At 66.6% G+C, this 22744-nt stretch overlaps 1 protein-coding gene across 2 annotated transcripts; it reads left to right on the top strand.

Moving 5' to 3' along the window:
• The first annotated feature begins 1516 nt into the window (after positions 1 to 1516).
• On the top strand, positions 1517 to 22719 carry FZR1 (fizzy and cell division cycle 20 related 1). Of its 2 annotated transcripts, none has more exons than XM_045086700.1 (15): positions 1517 to 1721; positions 12950 to 13087; positions 13554 to 13676; positions 14802 to 14927; positions 15036 to 15099; positions 15191 to 15318; positions 15815 to 15897; positions 16302 to 16485; positions 16990 to 17055; positions 17525 to 17627; positions 17714 to 17898; positions 18030 to 18263; positions 18474 to 18578; positions 19155 to 19247; positions 19645 to 22719. In XM_045086700.1, exons 3-15 carry the CDS (start codon positions 13608 to 13610, stop codon positions 19684 to 19686), a joined length of 1482 nt encoding a protein of 493 aa, XP_044942635.1. In that variant the 5' UTR covers positions 1517 to 1721; positions 12950 to 13087; positions 13554 to 13607; the 3' UTR covers positions 19687 to 22719. The 2 variants fall into 2 exon arrangements, with proteins under 2 accessions (XP_044942635.1, XP_044942632.1); XM_045086697.1 differs by having other exon boundaries at positions 19155 to 19256.
• Positions 22720 to 22744: the final 25 nt, after the last annotated feature.

Genomic DNA, 22744 nt, shown 5'->3' with positions numbered 1-22744 from the left:
AAAATTTAATTTAAATAGAGGTGGAAAAATCTGATACTTGATCCAGTTGTTGGAAACGTGTGAAGCACGCTTGTACGTGAATTTACTTTTCCCACTGTCAATTTTATACATTGTAGAGATCAAGGTTTAACAATGACAATTAGCACCAAACGGATGGGCTGTGAGCGCACACATCCGGGGTTTTAAGACATTGTGAGCAAAGGAACAAACGGTATCTCACGGGTAACTGTTGATTCTGATAAAACGTTGAAATAGAACTACTTTGGACATATTAAGTTAATTAAATATATTAGAATTAATGACACTGGTTTCTTTGTATTCTTAAAATGCCGCTAACAGGAAAACTTAAAATCTACTTCTGTGGCTCGGGCTCTGTGTTCATTGGATGAGGCCAGATCCCGCGCTGTGGGCGGGGCTCACTGAAGTCCGGGACAGGTGCGTCGCCTAAGTGTCTCATTTCCTACAAACATACAGAAACCGGGCACCACGGCCTCTTTCCTCCCTTCAAGCCTTGGCCCACGTGTCCCCGACGGGCCGCGTTAGGGACCCATCCTCGCTGGTTTTATTACTCCGCCGAGGCCGTCCACGGGCCGCCCCGCGCCTCCTCCCCGCCAGCCGGGGCGCCGCGACGCGGACAGACGGCGCTCGGCCCGCGCGACCCCCGCGCCGTCGGCCCTGCTCGGTTACTGTGGCCCGTGCTCTGGGCCTCCGTGTGCGGACGCTTCGGCGGACGCGGCTCCGGCTCTCCCGGGCAGACGGGCGCGCAGGAGGGGCCTCGCCCGCGTCGCCGGGAAGCCCGCGGGGGACCGAGCCTCTGCGGGGCGGCGGCACCGTCCGCACCGCGGCTGCCCACGTCCCACCCGACCCGCGCCGCGGCCCCCGCACTCGCCCTGCCTCCCGCCCTTTCCTCAGGGCGCCCGGGCGGCCGGGAAGGGGCCGCTCGCTGGCTTCGACTCGCTCTTCCCGGCGCGTCCCGGGGGCGAGCCCCGTGCGCTGCTGCTCGGCCCGCCCTCCCCTTGCCCTTTGGCAGATGCCGGATCCTCCGCCCACGGGGGGCGGCGGCGTGGGGCCGGACGGCCAGGGCCCGGGCGAGCACGGGGCGGGAGCGCGGTAACCTGCGCCGGCCGGACGGAGGTCCCGCCGCGGGCGGTGCGGTCGTGCGGGCAGGTCGGGCTCCGGCCGCTGCGCGCACCCGCGCCTGACCACGCAGCGTCACCGCCCTCCTGGGGTGCGGGCCCGCCCGTGAGGATCCGGGCCTGGCACCGTCCCCTGCGGAGACCCACGTCCTAAACGAAGCGGAGCCATTCCCGCAGATCCCACGCAACGGGCTCCGCCCGCCCCCGAGGACCCCGCGGGCCTCGGTCGCCCGTGGCAACGCGTGGCGCCGCGCTTCCTGTATTGATTCGAATCACGGGCGACGTCACGTCCTCCCGAGATGCCCGACGCGCGCAGGCGCAGTCGTGCAGGGTGGGCGGGGCGGGGCGGCCGCACGCAGCGCGCCGGCGCGGGGGCGTGGCTGGCCGCGGGAGCGCGCGCGGCGGAGGAGGGCTCCGGGAGGCCGCGGAACCGCGACCGCCGCCATATTAAGGATCGCGGAGGCCGGGGTCCCGTCCGCGGCGGCCGCGGCCGGACCAGTGGAACTGCGGGCGGCTGAGAGCGGTGCGGCGCGGCGCCGGGAGAGGCGGGGTCGGCGCAGCCAGCGGGCGACCGGAGCGAGCCAGGTGAGGCGGCGGGGTCGGGGGACCCGCCCCCCGGGCCCGAGCCGCGACCCCCCGAGCCGGGCCGGGGCCTGACGGCGGCGCGGGCCTTCCCACCGCCCGACCCCGGGCTGGCGGCCCCCACGCTCGGGCCCCTCCGGGAGCCGGCCAGCCCCCCTGAGCCCGCCCGCCGGCCGAGCTAGGCCCGGGGTGACCTCCGCACCTCCCTCCCGTCTTCACCCCCAAACCCGGCCCTGCGTGAGCGCCGCAGCCCGAGCCAGCGGCCGCCCGAGACCTGCGCCGCGGCTCGCATCCGCGGTCCGCTCGACACGGCCCGAGCCGACCCCCTCCCAGCTCGGCGCCTCATCTCCGGCCTCTCGAGCCCGCCCTCCCCATTGGGGCCATCCCGGCGCAGGCCCTGCGCGGTCGAGCCGGCCCCCCGTGGCTGTCACGACGCGGCGGGGCTCGAACCGGGCCCCCGCGGCGAGTAGACGCCGGTGTGGGGACCCTGTGGGTGTGGGCGCCCCTCGGGGTTCCTGGCACCCAGCAGCACTTGGGCATTGCCGTTGGGGCGCTTGACCCGCCTCGCTCCCAGCCCCACGGCCTCCCGGCTTGACCCTCTGCAGCTGCCGGCCCGCCGTGTCCCGCTCTCCGTGTGGGCCCTGACCCCACCGAACTCGGACAGGGCCGGGCTCTGCGCAGCCACCCGCCTGCCCCGCAACATCCCGCCTCTTCCCGGAAGCCCCCCGCGGCCAGCGGGAGCCCCCAGGGGTGGGCTGCTTCTCCCCATCTCAGCCGTGCTCCCCGGCTGGGTCTGCTCTGTCTAGACTCGCCCCCAGCGCAAAGCCGGAGACCCTCCGCTCTGCAGCTGTCGAGCCTAGACCTGTTTTGTTCTTCTCTGTTTTCCCGGCGAAATCCGCCCCTCTTTTCAGGCGCCTGTCATGCTGGGCACGAGCCCCCCCTCCCCTCCAGTCCACAGCGTGATGACCTCATGCCTCCCGCTGGTGAGGCTGCACCACGCCCTCACCCCCCCCCCCAGTTTCTTACTATGCTTGAAATGGGGAGCATTTACCAAAACCAGCTGCTCCCCCTACCCCAGATTGGGGGCAGGTGAGGGGGTCTTCAAAACGCAGGAGGTTGGGTGGTCTCTCCTGGCAGACGATGGCGGTGGGGGGGTTTGCACACTAGAGGCTGATGAGATCTTCTGGGGACAGTCCCCAGAGTGGTGCATTGTCCCCTAGAACGCGTTCTAGGCTGTTATTTGTGCCGGATTTCTCGTGGGCCGTCTCAGCCTGGGAGGTCACGCGCCCCTTCTGTTCCCGCAGAAACCACTGGACTGCCGTGACTTCCAGGCCCCAGAGCAGGCAGGTGTGCTGGCTGTCGGGGCACTTGCGGAGGGAACAAGGTTCCACTGTTCCGGGAGGGTTTTGTTGAGCATTCTGGGCTCACCCCCTCTGAAAACTGGGCTTTTGGCCCTTGGACAGCTCTTGGTTCAAAGGACGGGTGCTTTGCTGGGTGGTGGGCAGTGTCCAGGGAGCGAGCCATGCTGGCCGTTTTGGAGCACCTCCCACGCCCCGTGACTGTTTTCCGGGGGAAATCTCAGACCCCCGTGGCCCAGCCAGTGGCAGTGGCTGTTTGGGGCTAGGGGGGACGTGCCCGGAAGCAGATGGGGAGGCGACGAGTTTCCCGAAGCCGGTCTGCCTCCACTCTCGCACGAGGCTCTGCTTCAGCAAAGTCTCCCAGTACTGCTTGTTGGGGCCTCTGGCCTGGCAGGTTTGGGGACCAGAGTGGGGCTGGTTGTGGGGACCTTTGGCTTGGTGGCACTGAGCAGGATGAGAGGGTCCCAGATGGTTCTGTTCGAAGGGTGGATCCTGGACCTTCAGGTCGGGCGTCAGGACCAAGGGACTTGGTCTTTTAGGAACCAGTGAAATGGCGCTACCGTCGCCACCCTCTCCTAGAGGTTCTCAGCTGGAGACGTGGGTGCTGTCTGCGCACATCTGTGGTGATCACGACTGCGGGCCCTCCTGGCATCGAGTGGGTGGGGTCAGGGATGCGGCTGCCCTGCCCTGCCGTGCTCAGGACGTCCCCAAGTAGTGGCGGTGTAGAGGGACTGGAGTTGAGCCCGAGAGCCCTGTGAGGGCAGGGACTCTGTCCCCAGAGCCTGCTCAGTGCCCCGTAAGGCTGGAGCTCAAGAACACTGGCTGGAGTGGGAGCTAACGGGTGGGGACAGCCAGAGGGTAGGGTCCACCTGGGCCATCCTGGGAGTTGGCACAGGGAGCAGGTGGCTTTCAGAGCTGGGGAAGGAGTATTGAGCTGCCCCTCTTCTGCCCCGAAGCTTCCTGCCGTCCGGTTTCTGATCCATCGCTGGCCCCAGTAGCCTCCCCCTTGTCAGGGCCACTGGTCACTGCCCTGGCCACCCCTCACTCCGCCTGCCCGAGCTTTAGTGCTGGCAAAGTGGCCGCAGGTGGCGGGCGGTTTGGAGTTGGGCGCGTCCTGCAGCTGCTTCCTTCTGTCGAGCACCGGGACTCGCACACAGAGCTCCTTGTTGTGTGGCACTAGCGCTCCGGACACTTGTGCCCCCAGCCGCCGCGCATCCTTGGGTCCTTGGCACCACTGCTTTCTCCTGCGTGGCTTCCTCGCTTGAGACCGGAACAGGCGCACACGGCGTATCCCAGCAGGCGCAACTGGTTTGGTCCTCGACCGTCGTGCCGAACGGATGACCCCCGGCCCCCGAAAAGTGGACTGTGGATTCCACTCTCCCCGGGCTTCCTCCACCTCCCCGCCAGCGAGCAGCCTTTTTTACTGGCCCTGCTTTTCCTGATTTGCTGAATCTTTGTTGGTAACAGATCGATTTGGATAGAATTGCCATGTCATGTGATTTACCGATTTAAAGTATACAGTGCAGAGCTTTTCAGCTTTTGCGTCTATCACCTCAATTCCAGAACATTCTCATCACTCCAGACAAACCTTCTTCCCTTTACCCATCAGTCCTGCACCCTCCCCAGCCCCAGTAACCACTGCCCCATTTTTTCTGTCAGGCTGAGTCTGGTCTGGGCCTGTCACGTGCGTGGACTCACATCCCATGTGGCCGTCTGTGTCCGGGTCCCTCCCTGAGCGCTGTGAGCTCGGGGTCTCTTCCTAGGGCAGCATGTGGGGGCCTTGCTCCTGCTGGCGGCTGCCGGATGCTCCCGCACGTGGGGGACACGTGTGTGTCTCCTCCCCAGCTGGCAGATGCTTGGGCTGTCACCACCTTTCTCCCGCGGGGACCAGAGCCGCTGCGAACAGTTGAGCACAGGTTCTCGCGTGGTGACCCTCGTGTTTGATCTGAACTCAGGTGCGGCTTTGCTCTCCACACACCTTCTTGGCGGGCACTGGCTCTGGAGCTCCAGGCCCACGTGGCCAGTTGTCTGGGTGTCCTGCAGGCGTCGGGCTGCGTGAGCCCAGGAGAGGTCACTCTTCCCTTGAGCCTTTCCCGCCCTGGCCTCCCGTGGGCCCTCGTCTCCATCCCCCATGCTCTCAGGACCGCCCGCTTCCTCCCCTGGCCTGGGCAGGCCCAGTCTGGTCCCCTTGGTCCCCCCGCTCTCCGGTGCTCTGCCCAGTCTCTGCGGGACACCACCTTCGGTGCCTAGAGGCACAGCTCCTGCCACTCCCGGTCCCCCTGTCCTGCCGTCCACCCCAGGACGCGGCCCAGGACAGTCAGCCTTCCCTGTCCCTCTTCCTGCCCCCAGCACGTTCTCACACCCGGCCTCCCTGAGCCTCTGGGTGGTTCTCTGGGACAGCAGCTGCTCCTACCAGATCCCGTGCCTTTTCGCTCGTGCTCTGCCCAGAGGAAATAACGCTGGGTTTGTGCGGGAAGGGTCCGGCTGTATTTGCACGGGCTCCTACCAGAAGGGGAAAGACGCAGAGGCGGGCTGGGGCGGAGGGGGCAAGGGGAGGGGCCGATGGCTGCTGGGAGCTGTCTGTCTGTCTGTCTGCACTTACGGGAGGCTGAATGGTAAGAGACGGGTCAGCACTGGTGTCTTGGGCCTGAGGGAAACCGCTCCTCCCCCTGAGGAGTCCCGAGGGCTTGGAGTTCGCTGCGGGCCGCGTCTGGGGATATTTGTGCTTGTCGGTGCGTGTTCTGGCGTTGGGGGTGGGGGCCAGGGATGCTGCTCAGCCCCCGGCCGTGCCCACGATGGCCCCCTACGGACAGTGATGTGGCCCCAGTGCCAGCAGGTGGGGTTGGGGGTCCTTGCCCTAAACTTACTAGGTTTTAGGGTTTTCTTCTGGCCCCACCTGGGAACCAGAGGTGGGAATCCATGGAGAGACATAATTGAGGAAGCACTTTGTGATGCTCAAGGCTACCTGTGAGGGGTGAGTTCCCCATCCCTGCAGGTGTGCGAGCAGATGCTATTGTGAGGGGGCTCGCCCTGAACCCCTTTAAGGCCTGTCCAGCCTGTGGTCAGGTGCTCTGACATAAGCCATAGCTGCAAACACATACCCGAACATAAATCGCTTGGGGCTGTTGCCAAGTCATCCTTCCTTTGCGGAGGAGGGCGGGTTGCGTCCTCTGTGCTTGTGTGGACCCTAATGCCCTCAGAGGCTGGATGTCTCACCCCATCTTACTGGAGAATGGGCGCCTAGCAGCGAGACTTGTCTCCGTAGCTGGGACGCGAGTGGCCTCACCTTGGGCACATTTCTGGGGCTTCGCGCAGCTGTGCTCTCCTGGGGAGCTGGCCATGTCTCCTGGGGCCATTGTCACAGGCTAGGAAGGGGAGCCTTTGGTCCAGAAAGCCTGCCAGGCCTGGGGCACAGGACTGCTGACGAACCCTGGGGCCTGTCTGCACAGAGGGAGGTCAGGCGTGCTGGAACACGCTCCTCAAGGGCCCTGGCCCGGGCCTCCCCAGAAATAACTTGACCCTCGTGCTGATTCATACCGGCCCCCGGGGGAGGTCTGTCATCTCCCCGTCCTGTGTCAGGCGCGGTCCCTTTTGATTCTAGCTCTCCCGGGCCTGCCTTCTGCGGCCGCGCAAGGAGAGGGACCACTAGCTCATCGCGCTCCCTCCACTGTTGAGGGGCGGGAGTTCATGGTCTGAAGTCCCCGTTCTGTGCCCCAGCTCTTGGCAGCCCGGGAGCGTGCGATCTAGTCCATGTCTGGGGACCACGGCCAGGCCTTCCGCCCCGGAGCCCTGTCTTTACTGACCAAAGTTTTCCCTCCTCTGGGGCAGGGGCAGGCCCTGGGGGGGTGGGGCGAGGGGCAGGGAGCAGGCCCGGCTGGAGTCTGGTGCACCTGTCCCTGAGCCCACGGGGCCCGCCGCCACTTCAGCCTCTCCGCTGGGTCAGACCCAGTTTGGTCGCTGCGAAGGTGGCGTCTCCAGCTGCTCGGCCAGGGCTGCCGGGCCAGTGGGAGCGGAAGCGGAGGCTCCAGGCCAGGGGTGTCCTCCTCTGAACCCCACCTTTCTCCGGTAGATCTTTCCAGGACTGTGCGGTGTGGGGTGGGGTTGGGGGCCTGAGCCAAAGCAGAGGCAGCAAAGTCAGAGGTTCCCACGGGAGCAGAAAATTGGACAACTCCCCCTCTTCTGGTTGGGTCTTCCTCATGTGGTACTTCCCCAGCGTCTTGGAGGATGGCTGAGGAGAACGCGCCCAGGGCCCGCAGGACGCCCTCCTCTTCCTCAGACTCTCCCGGGTCTCCTGCCGCCCCCGCCTGAGGGCTCTGGATGGGCATGCGTGCTGGAGATTTCAGGGGCCCCGCGGAGGCCCGTGCCTGGGTGACGGTGCCCAGGGAGCCCCCAGCCGCGTAGGAGCCTAGTTCTCACGGGCGGGCAGTCCCCCCGGAACTGACCATGCGACTTGACGCTCCACTCCAGAGCAGGCCTTTGGTCTTTGGTGGCTGGTCCTCGGGTGCTGGGGCTGGGGACCCTCCCCCCTGAGGGAGCGTCGTGATCTGAGCGGCCACGGGCAGGAGGGGCAGCGTGGGCGCTGGAGCCGGATTTCCCAGGAGGACCCCCGCAGCTTCCTCCTGCGGGAGCGCGCTGGCACTGCCCCTGGGGCAGACGCAAGTCCGGGACCCGGAACGACGGTGCCTGCTGCCATCCTTGTCACACGGGGCCAGGGTCACCGGGGGGACTGGGCGCACGTGGGAGGGGCAGCTGGTGTCCGTGGGCTCCTCTCTACCGTGTGGTAGCAGGTGCCCCCGACCGCCACCCGCTGGCACATGCGGCTTCCCCCGCAGAAGCTGGACCTACCCTCACCCAGCACGGTTCTGCCGGGGGACGCCGGGTGGTTCCAGGACCACTACAGTCCTCACAACAGGGAGGGCCTCGGTGTGAACCGTTTCCCAGGTGGCCACATGTCACCCTCGAGACACCGAGTCACGAGAGCCCTGTTGTGGGCCTGTTTCCTTCCTTCAGCTTTTGCTGGGAAGCCCTACAACGTCAGAGCCAGGAGGGACTGGTTTTTCGAGATGGGCAGGACCGTGAAGGACTTGAAATTTGGTGAGCGCTCCTGGAAGCGGCGTGCTCTGGCCCAGGGGCCCGGGGCCCAGCGCGAACTTGGGAGGAGCTGCAGCGCGTGCTGCGCTGCCCCCGGGCCTGGAGGGGAGACCATCGTGTGTCCATGCCACCGCCCTTGCCGTGCCCCCCGAAGCCGCACCCCCACTCCAGGGGGCTGGGCGACGGTGTGGGAGACGGTGTGCGCTGTGTCGCTGGTCCTTGCTCGCACCGGGCGCAGCCTGTATTCCGTCATCTCCCTCATCTGCTGGCCTCCAGCGGGTCTGCCCCAGGGCACTGGGAACATTCTGGCCAGACCTGCTCTCGATGGGGGCATGTTCCCAGCACTGTGGGGGGCTGAGCCGCGGCCCCAGACCCCACCCCTCAGTGCCAGGAGCACCCCAGTCACGACAGCCACATGTGTCCCCAGACGCCGCCCAGTGTCCCCGGAGGGGCAGGATGACCCCGGAGAGAACCGCTGGGTGGTACCTGCAGTGAGAGCATCTTTGCTGAGCGCTCGGCGGGCGGAAGCCGCGTGAGCAGCACACGGCGGGGCTGGGAGAGCTTGGGGCTAGCGGGGGGCTGCAGAGGAGCTGGGCTTTGCTCCGTGACTGCCGGGGGGAATCGGGGCCCTGGGTGGCGAGGAGCGGAACGCGGCCAGTGTGCGGGAGGGCAGCCCTGGGTGTTCGGCGACCTCTGACCCGTGCAGACCAGCTTCCACTGCGTGGGGACCTCATCATGGTCCTCTGAGGTGACTGGGGTGCTGCCCGTCTCCCAGAAGAGGGGGCTCGGGGGTTGGAAGCTTGTGTGAGGCAGTGGCCTGGGGTGGGTCTCCTGGCTCCTCAACCTGGGGGCCACGTTGGCAGAAGAGGTGACCCCCTTCGTAAGGGTCGGCTTGTTGGGAGGGCAAGTCTGCCAGTGCGGCACCCTGTGGTGGGGACAGTGGCAGCGAGTGGCCGAGGACTCCGGCCCCCCTCACGTGACCTGGACGCCAGCCTGCCCGTCAGCAGGGCAAGCTTGGGCCAGGGGGGCGCTCGCTGCTGCCTTCCGGCTCTGTCTTGGGCTCGGCCTGGGGGCGCGGGGGGCACTTTCCGCTGCAGCCTGTGGACAGTCCGGGCTCCGGACTGCTCGCGGACGCAAGTCGCCGCATGCTCTCAGGGTTTCCTTAGGAAGTTCTCAGGTGTGCAGTGAAGGCGGCCAACACGTGGTGCCCGCCCTGGGGCCGCCGGGGCCGCAGCGGGGATCCAAGCAGCGCAGGCTCGCCCCGGGAAGCGGGCGCCTTCCTCTCCCTTCCCGCAGCTCCTTTTCCTCCCCACACGCTGCCCCTTGCCGCTGGCTTCTCCCTCCGAAGGTGGCTTGTTGGTTCGGAGCTGCACTCCGTGTGTGGGGACCGGAGCCTCACGTCACTGCGTTGGCCCTCGCCTTCTGTTGCACACGCGGCCTGCACGAGTGTCCTTGTACACGTGGCTTTGCTCACACGGGGCTGTTACGGGCGGATTCTTAGAAGCAGAGACGCCGCACGGGAGAGGACGTGTGTTTTAAATTTGGAAGGCGACTGCCAAATTGCCTTCATCGGAAGTCAGGTTTCAGCTCCTGCCAAGAGCCCGTGTGCCTGCTGCTCCGTTCTCGGGGGCGTCAGCCGGCGGGGGAGCGCAGGGCTCAGCGCTGGGGCCTTGCTGCCCTCCAGCCGCGCCGGGGTGGCCGTGGGCGCGCCCGCCACCTCCCATGGCTGGCCGGTTTCATAGCCCCCCAACCCCCAGTTGTCTCGTCTTTTTAAATAAAAGCATCTGTGGTCTGTCTCGTCTTGCGGACACTTTTGGTTTCTCTTGGGCCCCGCCGTCCATGTAGCACATCAGCCTCGCCAGCTTCCCGGGGAGTCACCTGGGGACACAGGCGTGGTGGCCTTGCTCTGTGAATAGGGGGCTCTGGTTTCCACGTTCACCTGGGCTGAGAGGTTTAGAGCCCGCAGCCCACAGGGTGACCGCTGCTAAAGCCCTCGTGCCCCCCAGAGCCCCACCATCCCTGAGCAGCCCTGCGTGGGGAGAGCAGGGGGGGACATCTCTTGAGCATTGGGACTGAACATGGCCTTCACCCGGCCCCCCAGGGCTCACTGCCTGGGCGGCGGCAAACGGCTTCCATCAGGGCGGGCCAGGGTTGACTCCGCACACGGGCCGGGGACGTCAGCCGCCTCCACCTGTGTCATCTGTGCGGTGGAGAGGACCGCTGACTGGCCCGACTCTGGCAGAGTACCCAGGAGGGTAGAACTTAGCAGAACGGAGCCATTAGCGCTGCTCTTGGTGTCCCTGACCTCTGCCTTCCCGGACACAAGCCCCCGGGGCAGACGTCGTTCTCCCAGCACTCGCTGGCCGCCTACAGCTCAGCCCTGGTTTGCGCGGCCCAGGCTCACCGTGGGGGAACCCCAGGCCTCCGGGTGGGCATCTCCAGCCTGGACACAAACTCGTGTGGCCACACGGCCCAGGAGTCGTCCCTGTGGTGACGGCACACAGGGTTCATCCTGGGGCGGGCCAGTAGGTGGACTGGGAGCTGGATGGGAAGGGGCCTCGCCCCCAGAGGGGTGGGGGAGGCTAGAGGGGCAGAGCCCACTTCCGGACTCTGTGACAAATGGGCTGAACCAGTCCGGGTACCTCTTGCCGGGGCATACAGTGTCCATGCAGGGTGGGGGGCGATTGCCAAGAAGGGGGTGGCTGCTCCCCTAGGTAAACCCCAGAGGGAGGGCCTCAACCCTGCTTCACTCAAAGCAGGAGGCCCTGTGGGGATGATGGGGCTGGGGGAGCTCGGGAATCCCAGGCGCCCCGGGGGCTGGTGGGCACCCACGTCAGGCCTCTGGGCAGGAGCCCCTGTCCGTACCCCTACATGACCCAGGGCCTTGCTGCCCCGACTCCGCCGTCGTGGGTTCACGTGTGTGTGAGCGTGGTGCACGCTGTGGAGCGCACGGTGGCGACTAGTGGCTGCACGCCTGTTCCTCCAGGTCTAATCCAGCTGCTTTGTTTTTGGCTGAGTGTCCGGCTTTGGGCCTGGACTGCACCAGACCAGCGCTCTGTGTCCCCTCGTGGCAGGTGAGGGTCCAGGACTCTGGGGTCTTGCTGGTCCTTCAGCCACGCGCTGTACCCGGTCTCTCCACCACAGGCCCGGGAACCCACAGAGAGGCCATTTGGGGATGTCGAAGGTGGGGCTCAGGCAGGTTGGCCTGGGTATCTTGTGTGGCCCCAGCTGGAGTGAGTGCTGAGTGGTGGACCCCCAGGTCTGTCCCTTCCCAGGTGACACGAAGCTAGTACTCTCCTCAGGTGTCTGTCTTTGAAGATTTTCTTTATTTATTTGAGAGCGAGGGAGAGAATAAGCAGACGGAGGGGGCAGAAGAAGAGGGGGAAGCAGGCTCCACGCTGAGCAGGGCGCCCGATCCAGGACTCGATCCCCGGACCCCGGGATCATGACCTGAGCCGAAGGCAGACGCTTAACTGAGCCATCCGGCCGCCCTCAGGTGTCTTTGCAAGGGCAGGTGTTCTCTCTGGTCTGCCCTCTGTCTCTGTGGACAGGACTGTCTGGGGAGCCCCCGTGAGTGGGATCCCGCAGGATGAGTCCCGGGTTGGCTTCTCTCCCTGAGCGGGGGGTCTTCCAGGTGTGCTCGTGGTGTCGCAGGGCTCAGACTGCCCTTTCTTTTCAACGCCGAGAGACGTTTCAGCGTGTGGGAGGACTGCGCTGGGTTTGTCCTTCTCTGGGGGCGGACACTGGGGAGCCTGTCTCCTCGGCTGTCCGGAGTCATGCCAGTGCGGACGCGGGAGGGCTTGGCTGGGTGTGGGTCCGCCTTTCCTCCTGGACACGTACCTAGAAGTGGAATTCCTGGGTCCCCGGGCTGTGTGCGTGTGTGTGTGTGAGAGAGAGAGAGAGAGAGAGACACACGCACACACACACAGAAGCTCGTGGGCTCGGGGTGGGGCCTGTGCTTCGTGGGGACAGAGTCTCAGTTTGGGAGGGTGAGAAGGTTCTGGAGCTCGCTCCGGAGCTCAGGGTGTTCGCGGCACAGCGTGAGTGCTCGACTCCGCAGAGCTGTGTGCTTAAAGCCGTGCTAACGCTACATGGTTTTTTGTTTTGTTTTTAAGATTTTATTTATTTAATTTGACAAACAGAGATCACAGGCAGAGAGACAGGTAGAGAGAGGGGGAAGCCGACTTCCCGCTGAGCAGAGAGCCCGATGCAGGGCTCGATCCCTGGACCCTGAGACCATGACTTGAGCCGAAGGCAGAGGCTCAGCCCACTGAGCCCCCTCCCCAGGTGCCCCCGACGCTCCGTCTTATGTTGCGTGTCTCTTATTGTGGTCTTTTTCCTTAAACGCAGCTGTTGACCTCCGCAGGGCGCTACACTTCAGAACTTATAAACTTAGAGCTTTGGGCCGGCTTCTGCTTTTCAGTTGGTCCTTCCCTGTCATGGCCGCAGGGCTCCAGCCGGAGTAGTGGGGACGGTGACTTAGGGAGTCTGGGGTGGAAAGTGAGCGCGCCGCAGGAAGCTCCGGTCCTCTGAGCAGCCCCTGTGCTGGGCTCTGTCCCCCACATCCTTGCTCCGGCCTGGCCTCGAGGCTCTGCACAGCCCCCAGGGGAGGCACGGCTGGCGGCTGGCAAACGTTCCGCATTGGTTTCTGGAAGCAGCCCCTGCAGGGGGCCTGGCGTGCCCGGTGGTGAGGAGCACCCTCCTCCCAGAGGTGGCCGCCGGCTCCCCCTTCTGCTGGATAGCGCTCAGCCCTTTCTTCCCTCCATGTGCTCCTCCTTCTAGAACATTCTCCGGCTGCCTCCTCTCTTCTCACTCGTCTACCGAGAAGTCTTCTGCGGAGTTGAGCACAGTGGGAAGTGGGTGTGAGCTCTGCCACGTGGTGCTGTTGAGCCCCGCCCGCTGTGCACACAGGCCAGCAGGGTGAGGACTGTGCCCCCCCCCCCAGTCTTGCTCTAGGACACAGAACCTTCCCCGTTCAGGGAGGAACCCGTGCTGGGACCACTTGAGCCCTTGTCCAGCCCCCCATCTCAGGGCTGGGTATGGTCGGGGGGCAGCTTGTGACCTCAGAGGGTCTGAAGCAGGAAGCAACGTGGTGGGCTGCATGGCTTGGAGGGGTGGCCCTGGGGCGAGCTCCATGACCCAGAGACAGAGGAGAGACTTGCACTAACCAGGACAAAGGCCGGGGGAGAGCCCCGGTCCTCCCCGTCCCAACCCCCTGTGGCCTCCATAGCCTGTGGGTGCACCAGGCCCCCACCTCAATGTCTCGGAGGGAGGCCCTCCATGTGGTGGGGGTCCCGGCCATCACCGCGCAGTTCCCCGCGGCCACCAGACAGTGGCGGGGGCTGCTGCCGGTGGTGTGATCCTGGTCTTGCCCTTCCTGCCCCAGGCTGACCTCGGCCAGCTGACCTCGGCCGGCGGGCTGGGCCTGCCCTGTGTCACCATGGACCAGGACTATGAGCGGCGTCTTCTCCGGCAGATCGTCGTTCAGAATGAGAACACCATGCCTGGCGTGAGTTCCCGGCGCCCCACCGCAGCCGGCACTGGCCTGGCCCTGGCTTGGCACTGGCCTGGCTCCATGCGGGGCTTGGGGCGGGCTTGGGGCGGAGACTGCGGTGAGCCCCTGGCTCCAGCTCCTAGAGGACGTAGGGGTGTGGGGGTGTCGGGTGGGGGAGGGGCACAGCCACACCAGGGAGTCCCACTCCTCCGGCTTCCTGCTACTGGAACCCGCATGGACCATCAAGCTTCCAGACCCCTGTTCCCGTGGGGCCACACTCAAGGCTGAGGAGGGGGACGGGGGAGGTGCTCTCCGTTTCCAGAGAGGGAGGCAGGGGGCCCAGTGTCTCAGACCTGTGGGCTGGCCTGACCGCGCTGTGATGGTGGCATGAGGGAGCCCGGTCCTTATCTGCTGGAAGCCAGCAGCGTTTGGGGGTGCCTCTTCCCTGTACCCCACCCGGTCCGCCGTGCTGCCTGTGTCCTGGGCTCCTGACGCGTCGCAGGCCGTGCTCGCTGCTCGTCTCTGCGCTCCCTGAGCTCCACAGGCTGTCGAGGCCTCAGCCCCTGGTGTCTCGGGGCCACCTCCTTCTGGGGGCCCTGTGGGGGAGTCCTTCCTAGGACTTCTGGTGTGGCCAGCAGTCCCTGGTTTCAGGGACAGCCCCCCCCGTCTCTGCCTTGTCTTCGTGTCCCCTTCGCTGTGTGTCAGCATCTCTGGCTCTTAGGAGGACACAGGGCATGGATTTGGGGCCTGTCCCACTCCAGCGTGGCCGTCTTAACCGGCTTACACCTGCGAAGACGCTGCGTCTGAGTAAGGTCACATCCCGGTGCCGGGTTAGAGCTTCAGCGTGTCTTTTTGGGGGACAGGAACAGGGAGGCCAGCCCAAGCCCGCGGCTCGCTCACCGGCTCACTGCTGCCGCCCGGATTTCTGGAACCGATGCCCTGGCTCCGTGACCAGAGGCCAAGTGCAGGGAGGCTGGCCTCGGCCCTGCGCGGCGGGCTCTGAGGCACCCGCGCCGCGGCGGGCTCTGACGGGCTCTGAGGCACCCGCGCCGCGGCGGGCTCTGACGGGCTCTGACGGGCTCTGAGGCACCGGCACCACGGCGGGCTCTGAGGCACCCGCGCCGCCTACCATCTTTGCAGGTCGCGGAGATGCGGCGAACCCTGACGCCGGCCAACTCGCCTGTGTCCTCTCCCAGCAAACACGGGGACCGCTTCATCCCCTCCAGGGCCGGTGCCAACTGGAGCGTGAATTTCCACAGGATCAATGTGAGGGGCTGCCCAGAGGGCGGCGGTCGGGGCTGGGGCCGGGGGGGAGCAGGGGCCCCGGAGGCTCGCTCCAGCTGGCCCTGCCTCCTCCCCTTCCCTGTCCCGCAGGAGAACGAGAAGTCCCCCAGCCAAAACCGGAAAGCCAAGGATGCCACCTCCGACAACGGCAAAGGTCAGGAGTCCGGCCGCCCGCGCCCCTGCCCCCACGTCCATGCCCCCCACCGCCCTGCCCCTCCGTGGCTCATGGAGCCCGCTGTCCGCAGACGGCCTGGCCTACTCTGCCTTGCTGAAGAACGAGCTGCTGGGAGCCGGCATCGAGAAGGTCCAGGACCCACAGACGGAGGACCGCAGGCTGCAGCCTTCCACGCCTGAGAAGAAGGGCCTGTTCACGGTGAGCCTGCGGCCCCTCCCCACCCGCGGCCCGCGCCGGGCCACCTGGCTCGGTCCCCGCTCGGCCCCCGCTCGGCCCTCCTGCACCCAGCCGGGCAGACACGTGGCCCCACGCCACGAGCCGAGGCTTTGCTCTCTTGCTGCTGTGAAGGCAGAGCTGGGGCAGGGGCCAAGTGCACGGTCCCGAACCTCAGGGTGGCCCCGGCAAGAACTAGAAGGAGCCTGGCTTGGGTCTCCCGAGAGATGGCCAGGGGGCTGGTGGCCGTGGGGACAGTGGGGAGGCTAACACAGGCAAGTCGCTGTCCAGACAATGCCTCAGGCCTGAGACCTGGCTTACTTTTCGGAATCCCTCTCCCCAGAGCTCCTCCGGGTTCTGTGCACACCCTGCACGCCTGCCCGGCCTCCAGCAGCGCGGGGGGCACCGGGGCTTCAGGCGGGAGCTCCCTGAGCTCGGGCGGAGGCTGTGCTCACCCGGTCCCCCCCAACCCCGCCTCCAGTATTCCCTCAGCACCAAGCGCGCCAGCCCTGACGATGGCAATGACGTGTCTCCCTACTCCTTGTCCCCGGTCAGCAACAAGAGGTGAGTCCGGGCCTGTGCGCAGGGAGGGGGCTGGGACGGGGCCGGGCTGGCAACCACGTGCCGCCTGGGAGGCAGGGTTGGTCCAAGACCTGTGCTCGGGGTGCAGGAGAGGCTCAGGGGGCCTCCCGCGCTGGGGACACTCTGCAGGCTCAGCGGCTTTAGGCCCAGCAGGGGAGTCAGGGCAGGCGCCTGAGGAGGTGCTGGGCAGAGGGCCTGGCGTGGCTGTCAGAGCCCAGGGAGACGGGTGGCCGCTGGGCTGCCCGTAGCCTTGGGATCACCTGGGCGGCAGAAGGCAGGGCCAGATGAGCAGACGACCCTGTCGGGCCGGGAGGGGGCGTGTAGGGCTGCAGGGGAGAGGAGACTGCGGCTGCTTTAGGGCCGGGGACGGGCTCTCCCTCCTGCAGTCAGAAGCTGCTGCGGTCACCACGGAAACCCACCCGCAAGATCTCCAAGATCCCCTTCAAGGTCCTGGACGCCCCGGAGCTGCAGGACGACTTCTACCTGAACCTGGTGGACTGGTCGTCCCTCAACGTGCTCAGCGTGGGGCTGGGCACCTGCGTGTACCTGTGGAGCGCCTGCACCAGCCAGGTGGCCCGGCTGCACGCGTGGGGGCGGGCGTGGGGGTGGGTGGGACCGAGCTGGCCCGGCCCTGCTGAGGGGGCCGCCCGAGGCGTGCTGGGGTTCAGGGCCTGCTGGGCAGGACGCTGGTGAACTTGGGGCGGGCCGTCTTCGGGAATAAAACAGACAGGTTCCAAACGAGGCACGTGAAGCCGCCTCAGAAAGGGCTGCCCCTGTGCTCCTGGCAGCCTGTGGCCTGTGCCTGCCGCACGGCGCCCTGGTCACCCGAGCACCCCCAGCCCCACTCCCTGGTCCAGGCTCTGTGCACACTGTCGTCCCCATGCTGGTGTGTGTCCCCCCTCCCAGCGTGCAGCCTCCTGAGCCCCGGCTCTCAGCCCCCACACCCAAGGGCACGGACGTGAGGTGTCCCGGAGCGAATGAACGGGGACAGACAGGGATGAACGGATGGGGCAGGCCTCGGAGGCCAGGCGGGCAGCGCGTCCGCTCACACCGGCCGCTTCCCCTCTCCCCCAGGTGACCCGGCTCTGCGACCTCTCCGTGGAAGGGGACTCGGTGACATCTGTGGGCTGGTCTGAACGGGTCAGTACATGATCTCGGACCCCAGCTAGGCAGGGCTGGCACGGGGGAGATGTGACCCGGTTTCGCGGGTGGGGGCCCTACACAGTGCTGCGGGGGCTTCAGAGACCCACAAGGACCGGGCCCCAGCTTGGCGGTCACTTGTCTAAGCTCGGGGAACGGCCTCGGCACTCCTGCCTGTCCCCAGCCTGGTCGAGATGGTTACTCCTCCCCAGAGATTCGAGGCCAGACATGGTTCCCTGCGGACTGCCCTCCTCACTGCCGCAGCTGGCGCGGAAGCACACGGATGCTTAGTGCGTCGGCTAGAGTGCTTGTGTGGCCTTTTTCCCAGCGGGCTCTGAGGATGGCCGTCCTCCTGGCCCAGAGGGACTCGCAGAGAAGTGGCACCTCCCCCGGAGGGAGAGGAGAGTCAGGGCCGCTCGTCAGGGAGAGGGCCTGACGCCCGCTTCCTTCCCTGTGTGATCGGTCCTAGGGGAACCTGGTGGCCGTCGGCACGCACAAGGGCTTCGTGCAGATCTGGGACGCGGCTGCGGGAAAGAAGCTGTCCATGCTGGAGGGCCACACGGCCCGCGTCGGTGAGGAGCCACCCAGTCCCTGGGGGACAAGTGTGATTCCTGGGGGGACAGGCCTCAGCCTCCCTTGCCCTCTGCCCGGCCCACAGGGGCGCTGGCCTGGAACGCCGACCAGCTGTCATCCGGGAGCCGCGACCGCATGATCCTGCAGAGGGACATCCGGACGCCGCCCCTGCAGGCCGAGCGGCGGCTACAGGGCCACCGGCAGGAGGTGTGTGGACTTAAGTGGTCCACGGACCACCAGCTCCTCGCCTCAGGAGGCAACGACAACAAGGTAGGTGCCCTGGGCCCTGCCCTCACGGCTCAGGCTGTGCCTTCCACCGCAGGGCACGGTGATGCGGGTGCTGCCCCGGCGGGGCGGGGGTGCTGAGGAGCTCGGGGGCCTCACAGCCGCTGCCCCCACAGCTGCTGGTCTGGAACCACTCGAGCCTGAGCCCCGTGCAGCAGTACACGGAGCACCTGGCGGCCGTGAAGGCCATCGCCTGGTCCCCGCACCAGCACGGGCTTCTGGCGTCCGGCGGCGGCACGGCCGACCGCTGCATCCGCTTCTGGAACACGCTCACCGGGCAGCCGCTGCAGTGCATCGACACGGGCTCGCAGGTGTGCAACCTGGCCTGGTCCAAGCACGCCAACGAGCTGGTGAGTACGGGGCCACGCGCACGCCTCCTGCCTCGGCGCCGGAAGGCCTTCAGAGCCCAGGGCTCCGGGAGCTCAGTCGCGGAGGCCTCTGTGCCTTGCCTGGCAAGCCCGAGATGCCTCCTGGGGTGGGTGCGCTGCACCGCTCGCGTCTGAGCCCCCGGCTTGCAGAAGGGGGGCTCTGAGTCCCGGCAACACCCTCTCTGCCCCCAGGTGAGCACGCACGGCTACTCACAGAACCAGATCCTGGTCTGGAAGTACCCGTCCCTGACGCAGGTGGCGAAGCTGACCGGGCACTCCTACAGGGTCCTGTACCTGGTGAGTGTGCCCCGCCCGGGGTCTGGAAGAACGCCACTGCCCCGTGCCCCCGAGAGGCGGTGTGCAGCCCGTGCCTCCGTGTCCCCCTGCCTGGGCGGCCTCCTGCCTGCACAGTCAGGTGGTCCCACCACCCGGCACCCGCCTTCCTGCAGCCCTGGCCTTCCTCCGCTCAGCCGTGTGTCCGCGCGCGCACAGAGGGCCTCCGCCGGTAACTGGGTCCCGGTGCTCACTGGTCCCTGAACGTTTCACCGGACTGCCATGCGTGCTGGCTCGGAGAAAGGATCCCTCTTTCCAGATGTGCTCGGTTTTTTTTCTTGGTGGAAGAAAACGTTTTGTGCTTAAACCCACACATCATTTATCTGATTGTCCGGAGCAGTGTGTCTGTCCTTGAGGCAGGTGGGGGGCGGCCGTGTGTCCTCACCAGGACGCTCTAACCGAGGCTCTGCCAGCCCACCTCAGGTCTTCCCCATACGGGCCGGTGGCCTCCATGGGGCCTGCCCCCCGGCCCCCCGGCCCCTGGCCGCATCCAAGCCTACGGGGCATAAGGCCAAGGGGGGGGTCTGTCTGCTTCCACAGGCCATGTCCCCTGACGGAGAGGCCATAGTCACTGGTGCTGGGGACGAAACCCTGCGGTTCTGGAACGTCTTTAGCAAAACCCGTTCGACAAAGGTAAAGTGGGTCGGTATCAGTGCCAGATGTTCCCCCACGCGCGTCCCTCAGCCTGTCCCGGGCCCCCACGAGTCACCCGGCCAGCGCCGTTTACCCCGTCAGCTCTGGTCTCCTCTGGGACCCCCCATGTCCCCTTTCTGCTCCCGTATTGCCACACAGCCCAGGCCACATGGCCGACGGTGCTCAGAGTCTCGCTCCCCTACACGCCTCAGGGTGCTGGGCACGGTGCCCACAGGCTCCCCTGGCCCGAAGCCTCGCATGCCCTCCAGGCAGAAGTCCCTTATCGTGCTGGTGCTGCGGGGGGCCCGGCCCCAGTGGTCTGGCCCAGCGGACCCCGATCACCGGGGAGGCCGCCCCAGGGGCTGCGGCTTAGTGCTCTCTCCTGTGTGCCCCGCAGGAGTCTGTGTCAGTCCTCAACCTCTTCACCAGGATCCGGTAAAGTCTCGGGCCTCACCGTCCGTGTCGGCAGAGTCCCACCTCTCGTCAGCGTGCATGGACCCTCCCCTCCCCAGCACACAGTCCCCAGAGGACGCAGCCGGGGCGGGCGGGGAGTCGGGCCTGGAGGACCCCGAAGATTCTCATTAAAGCCTGATTGCGAACCCTGGCAGCCGGTGTTTGGGGCGGGGACGTGGCCGGGCCCCAGCAGGAGAGGGGGCCCCGGCGGGGACCCATCTGCTGGGAGCACGACGGACGCCTCCTGGGACCCAGCCTGCTTCCGTCTCCGTCCGCCGCGGCATCTCCGGGGCTCGTGCTCCTCCGAGAAGTACGTGCTCACTGCCGCCATCGCCACTCACGCCTGCAGGACAGACGGCGGGACGCCAGGCCGGTCAGCTGGGGCCGGGCGGACGGCGGGGTCGGCCCACGGAGCAGAGGCACAGACATCTGACGGGTTTCTCTGCGGCCAGCACGGCTGCCCTTGCCCCGGCGTCCGTGCCGCTGACTTCTCTCGGGGACATGGCGCCACATCTGGAGCGGGCCCCGGGCAGTGTCCGGGCCGAAGGTGGTCATCAGGAGCCGGACTTGTTGTCTGAGGAGAACGAGTCGGGTCCGCTTGCTGCGTACCTTGTGCGTACCCGGATCCCGCGCTGTCGTTGTTGCTGACGGGGTCACGGCCTGTTTCATCCCCAAGCCGGACTCGGGCGCTTGTGGCCTGCTGGGCGGCCGGTCAGGGTGACCCAAGGGCAGACTCGACCCCAGAGGCTGTGTCCTCTGGGCATCTGGCTCCTGCTCCGCAGTCTGTTCCCCTTCCCCCAGGCCACCCCATCGAGTCCTGTCCGTCTGTGCCATTGGCTGTGGGGCAGCCAGGGAGGATGTACCCATAGGTCCTTCCAGAAACTTCCTGAGCCTCCCCCAGCCCACCCTATGGTTCTCGGGTCTGTGCCCAGCTGCACGTGGGCCCGTCCCCTCCTGCCTCATCTCCAGACCAGGAGCCGGGGGAGGAGGGAGGACGGCCTGCGTGTGGTCAGGGCGTCAGCAGCGGCCCCCCCCCGCCCCCTCGGCTCCCCCGGGCGCTGCAGAGTGGATGGGGTGGGGCAGAGCCCCTCCAGGTCCTCATGGCCTCGTGCCCCCGCTCCGTTGGTTGTGTGTGTGCACGTGTATATACGTACTTGTGGCTCTTCAGATTTGCTTCTGTGTCTTTGTAGCTTGGTCCCAGGAAAGTTTAAGGCTGGAGGGGGCAGCAGTGGCTCACCCACTACCCACCGTGGGGGGCGGCGCTCACCGCTCCCGATCAGCGGAGCCCGCCTGAACCGGTGGGGAGTGGTGGGCGCCCGCCTCCCGGGCCCTGGGCCACATCTGCCTGCCGCGGGGCAGACGAGGGACCGTGTACATAGATGTGTGTATTTTGATGGGTCGAGTTCTTATTTTTGTGGGAGTGTTTAAGAAACCAGGCCTGACTCAGCCACGCACTCACCTTGGGCAGTTGCAGGAGCCCGGGAGCTGCGGTGCCCGCGGGGCCGCCCCCCCGCTCGGACCCGCACCAGGGATTTGGGATGGCAGGGTGCGGGTCTGCATGGGGCTGACGGCAGGGCAGGGGACAGAGGGGCGCCTAGTGCAGGGCGAGCCCTGTTTCTTGTGACAGCATCGTCATTACACCAGTTGTGGGTTCCTGCACTGGCCGGCTGGTCCCCAGCTGGGGTGTCCAGATGTCGCACGCAAGGGGCAGGCGGCTCGCCCTGGGGGAGCTGGTCATGGGGAGACTCACAGGCTGTCCGCAGGAGGTGCCGGTAACCCCAAATTCAGAGTCCCCTGGGGCTGAGGACGGGTATGGCCAGCCCTTGTGGCCCAGCGAGGGTGTGGCCCTGCCGTGGGGAAGGAACTGCCTGGGTGCCCTGTGGAGTGGGGAGACAGGGCAGGGGTGCGGTCTGTGCGCGCAGGAGGCGGGCTGCGGTGGGGCAGGGCTGGCCTGGGAGCAGAGGAGGAAGGGGGTGCTGGGTTCGGGGGCCCCGCGGCAGCTCTCGGGCGGGGTAGGCGTTGCTGCCTCCTCCCCTGACCGCCAGGGAGACAGGCCGGTGGGTGCCCTCGCTGGTCCAGCATCTCACACGGGAGGCAAGATTTGTTTCTGTGGATCCTTGAATGTAGCTTTCGTAAGGGAAGGGGAAGGGGATGAGTGGTGGTGGGGGGTGAGGCCCAGGCACGGGGGGGCAGCAGGCACGGGGCCGACGCCGCCGTAACGGCTGTAGAAGAGAGGGCCTTGAGGCGGTTGAGGGGAGCAGACAGTCGGGGCTGGAGGGAAAGCCAGGCCAGAGGAGTGGGGACTCCAGCCGGACGTGGCAGGTCAGGGGCTCCTGAGAAGCTGGGCGAGCCCCCTACAGTGAGCAGCTCGCCAGGCCCGAGGTCCCTCCCTGCAGATGAGGAGCCCTGTCCGGGGCAGCGGGGACCAGAGCCCGGACTGCGGCACAGCTGGTTGCGGCGGGCAGCAAGGAGCACGTGTGGCTGGGACGGGGGACAGGTGGCGGGAAGGGCACCCCGGAACCCAGAGCCCCAGACGGGCCTGGAGAGCAGGGAGCTCCTGGTGCGGGGGGCGCTGGTGGCAGAGGCTCCGGAGCGGCGTGGGGGAGGCACGGGCAGGGGCTGCCGGCTGGGGGCTGCGGGGGTGACTCAGGCTTCCACCCCCGAGGCGGCGGGCCCTGGGTATGCGTGGCTGAGGGAAGGAAGCACAGGGCCTGGAGGAGACGAGGCCCAGGCCACCAGGAGCAGGTGCGAGCGAGGGGTGGGCAGGTCTGGGCGATCTTGTTCCCGTTACTGCGATGACGTACGCGGAACACAGTTGACCATCTTAACACGTGCAACTCAGTGATTTTTAGTACGTTCGTGAGGTTGTGCTGCCACCGTCTGTGAACGTTCCCTGACCCCAAAAGCAACCCCGTCCGCCGTCACTCCCCGCTCACCCTCCCAGCCCTCGGCCCCCCGCAAGACCCCGTCCATGGAGGGGCCTGGTCTGGGCGTGTCACATAAATGGACTCACACCCTGTGTGGCCTCCTGTGTCTGGTTCCCT

This window comes from Mustela putorius, unplaced genomic scaffold, assembly GCF_011764305.1.
Source record: "Mustela putorius furo isolate JIRA1106 unplaced genomic scaffold, ASM1176430v1.1 tig00000095_pilon_pilon_pilon, whole genome shotgun sequence".
Taxonomy (NCBI): domain Eukaryota; kingdom Metazoa; phylum Chordata; class Mammalia; order Carnivora; family Mustelidae; genus Mustela; species Mustela putorius.
This window is presented reverse-complemented; position numbering and strand designations above follow the sequence as displayed.

Coding starts and splice junctions, on each gene's coding strand:
- FZR1 (XM_045086697.1), top strand. CDS start 13,608: ATGGACCAGGACTATGAGCGGCGTCTTCTCCGGCAGATCGTCGTTCAG. Junction 13,677..14,801: donor ATGAGAACACCATGCCTGGC/GTGAGTTCCCGG, acceptor CCATCTTTGCAG/GTCGCGGAGATGCGGCGAAC. Junction 17,056..17,524: donor CTGTGGGCTGGTCTGAACGG/GTCAGTACATGA, acceptor GATCGGTCCTAG/GGGAACCTGGTGGCCGTCGG.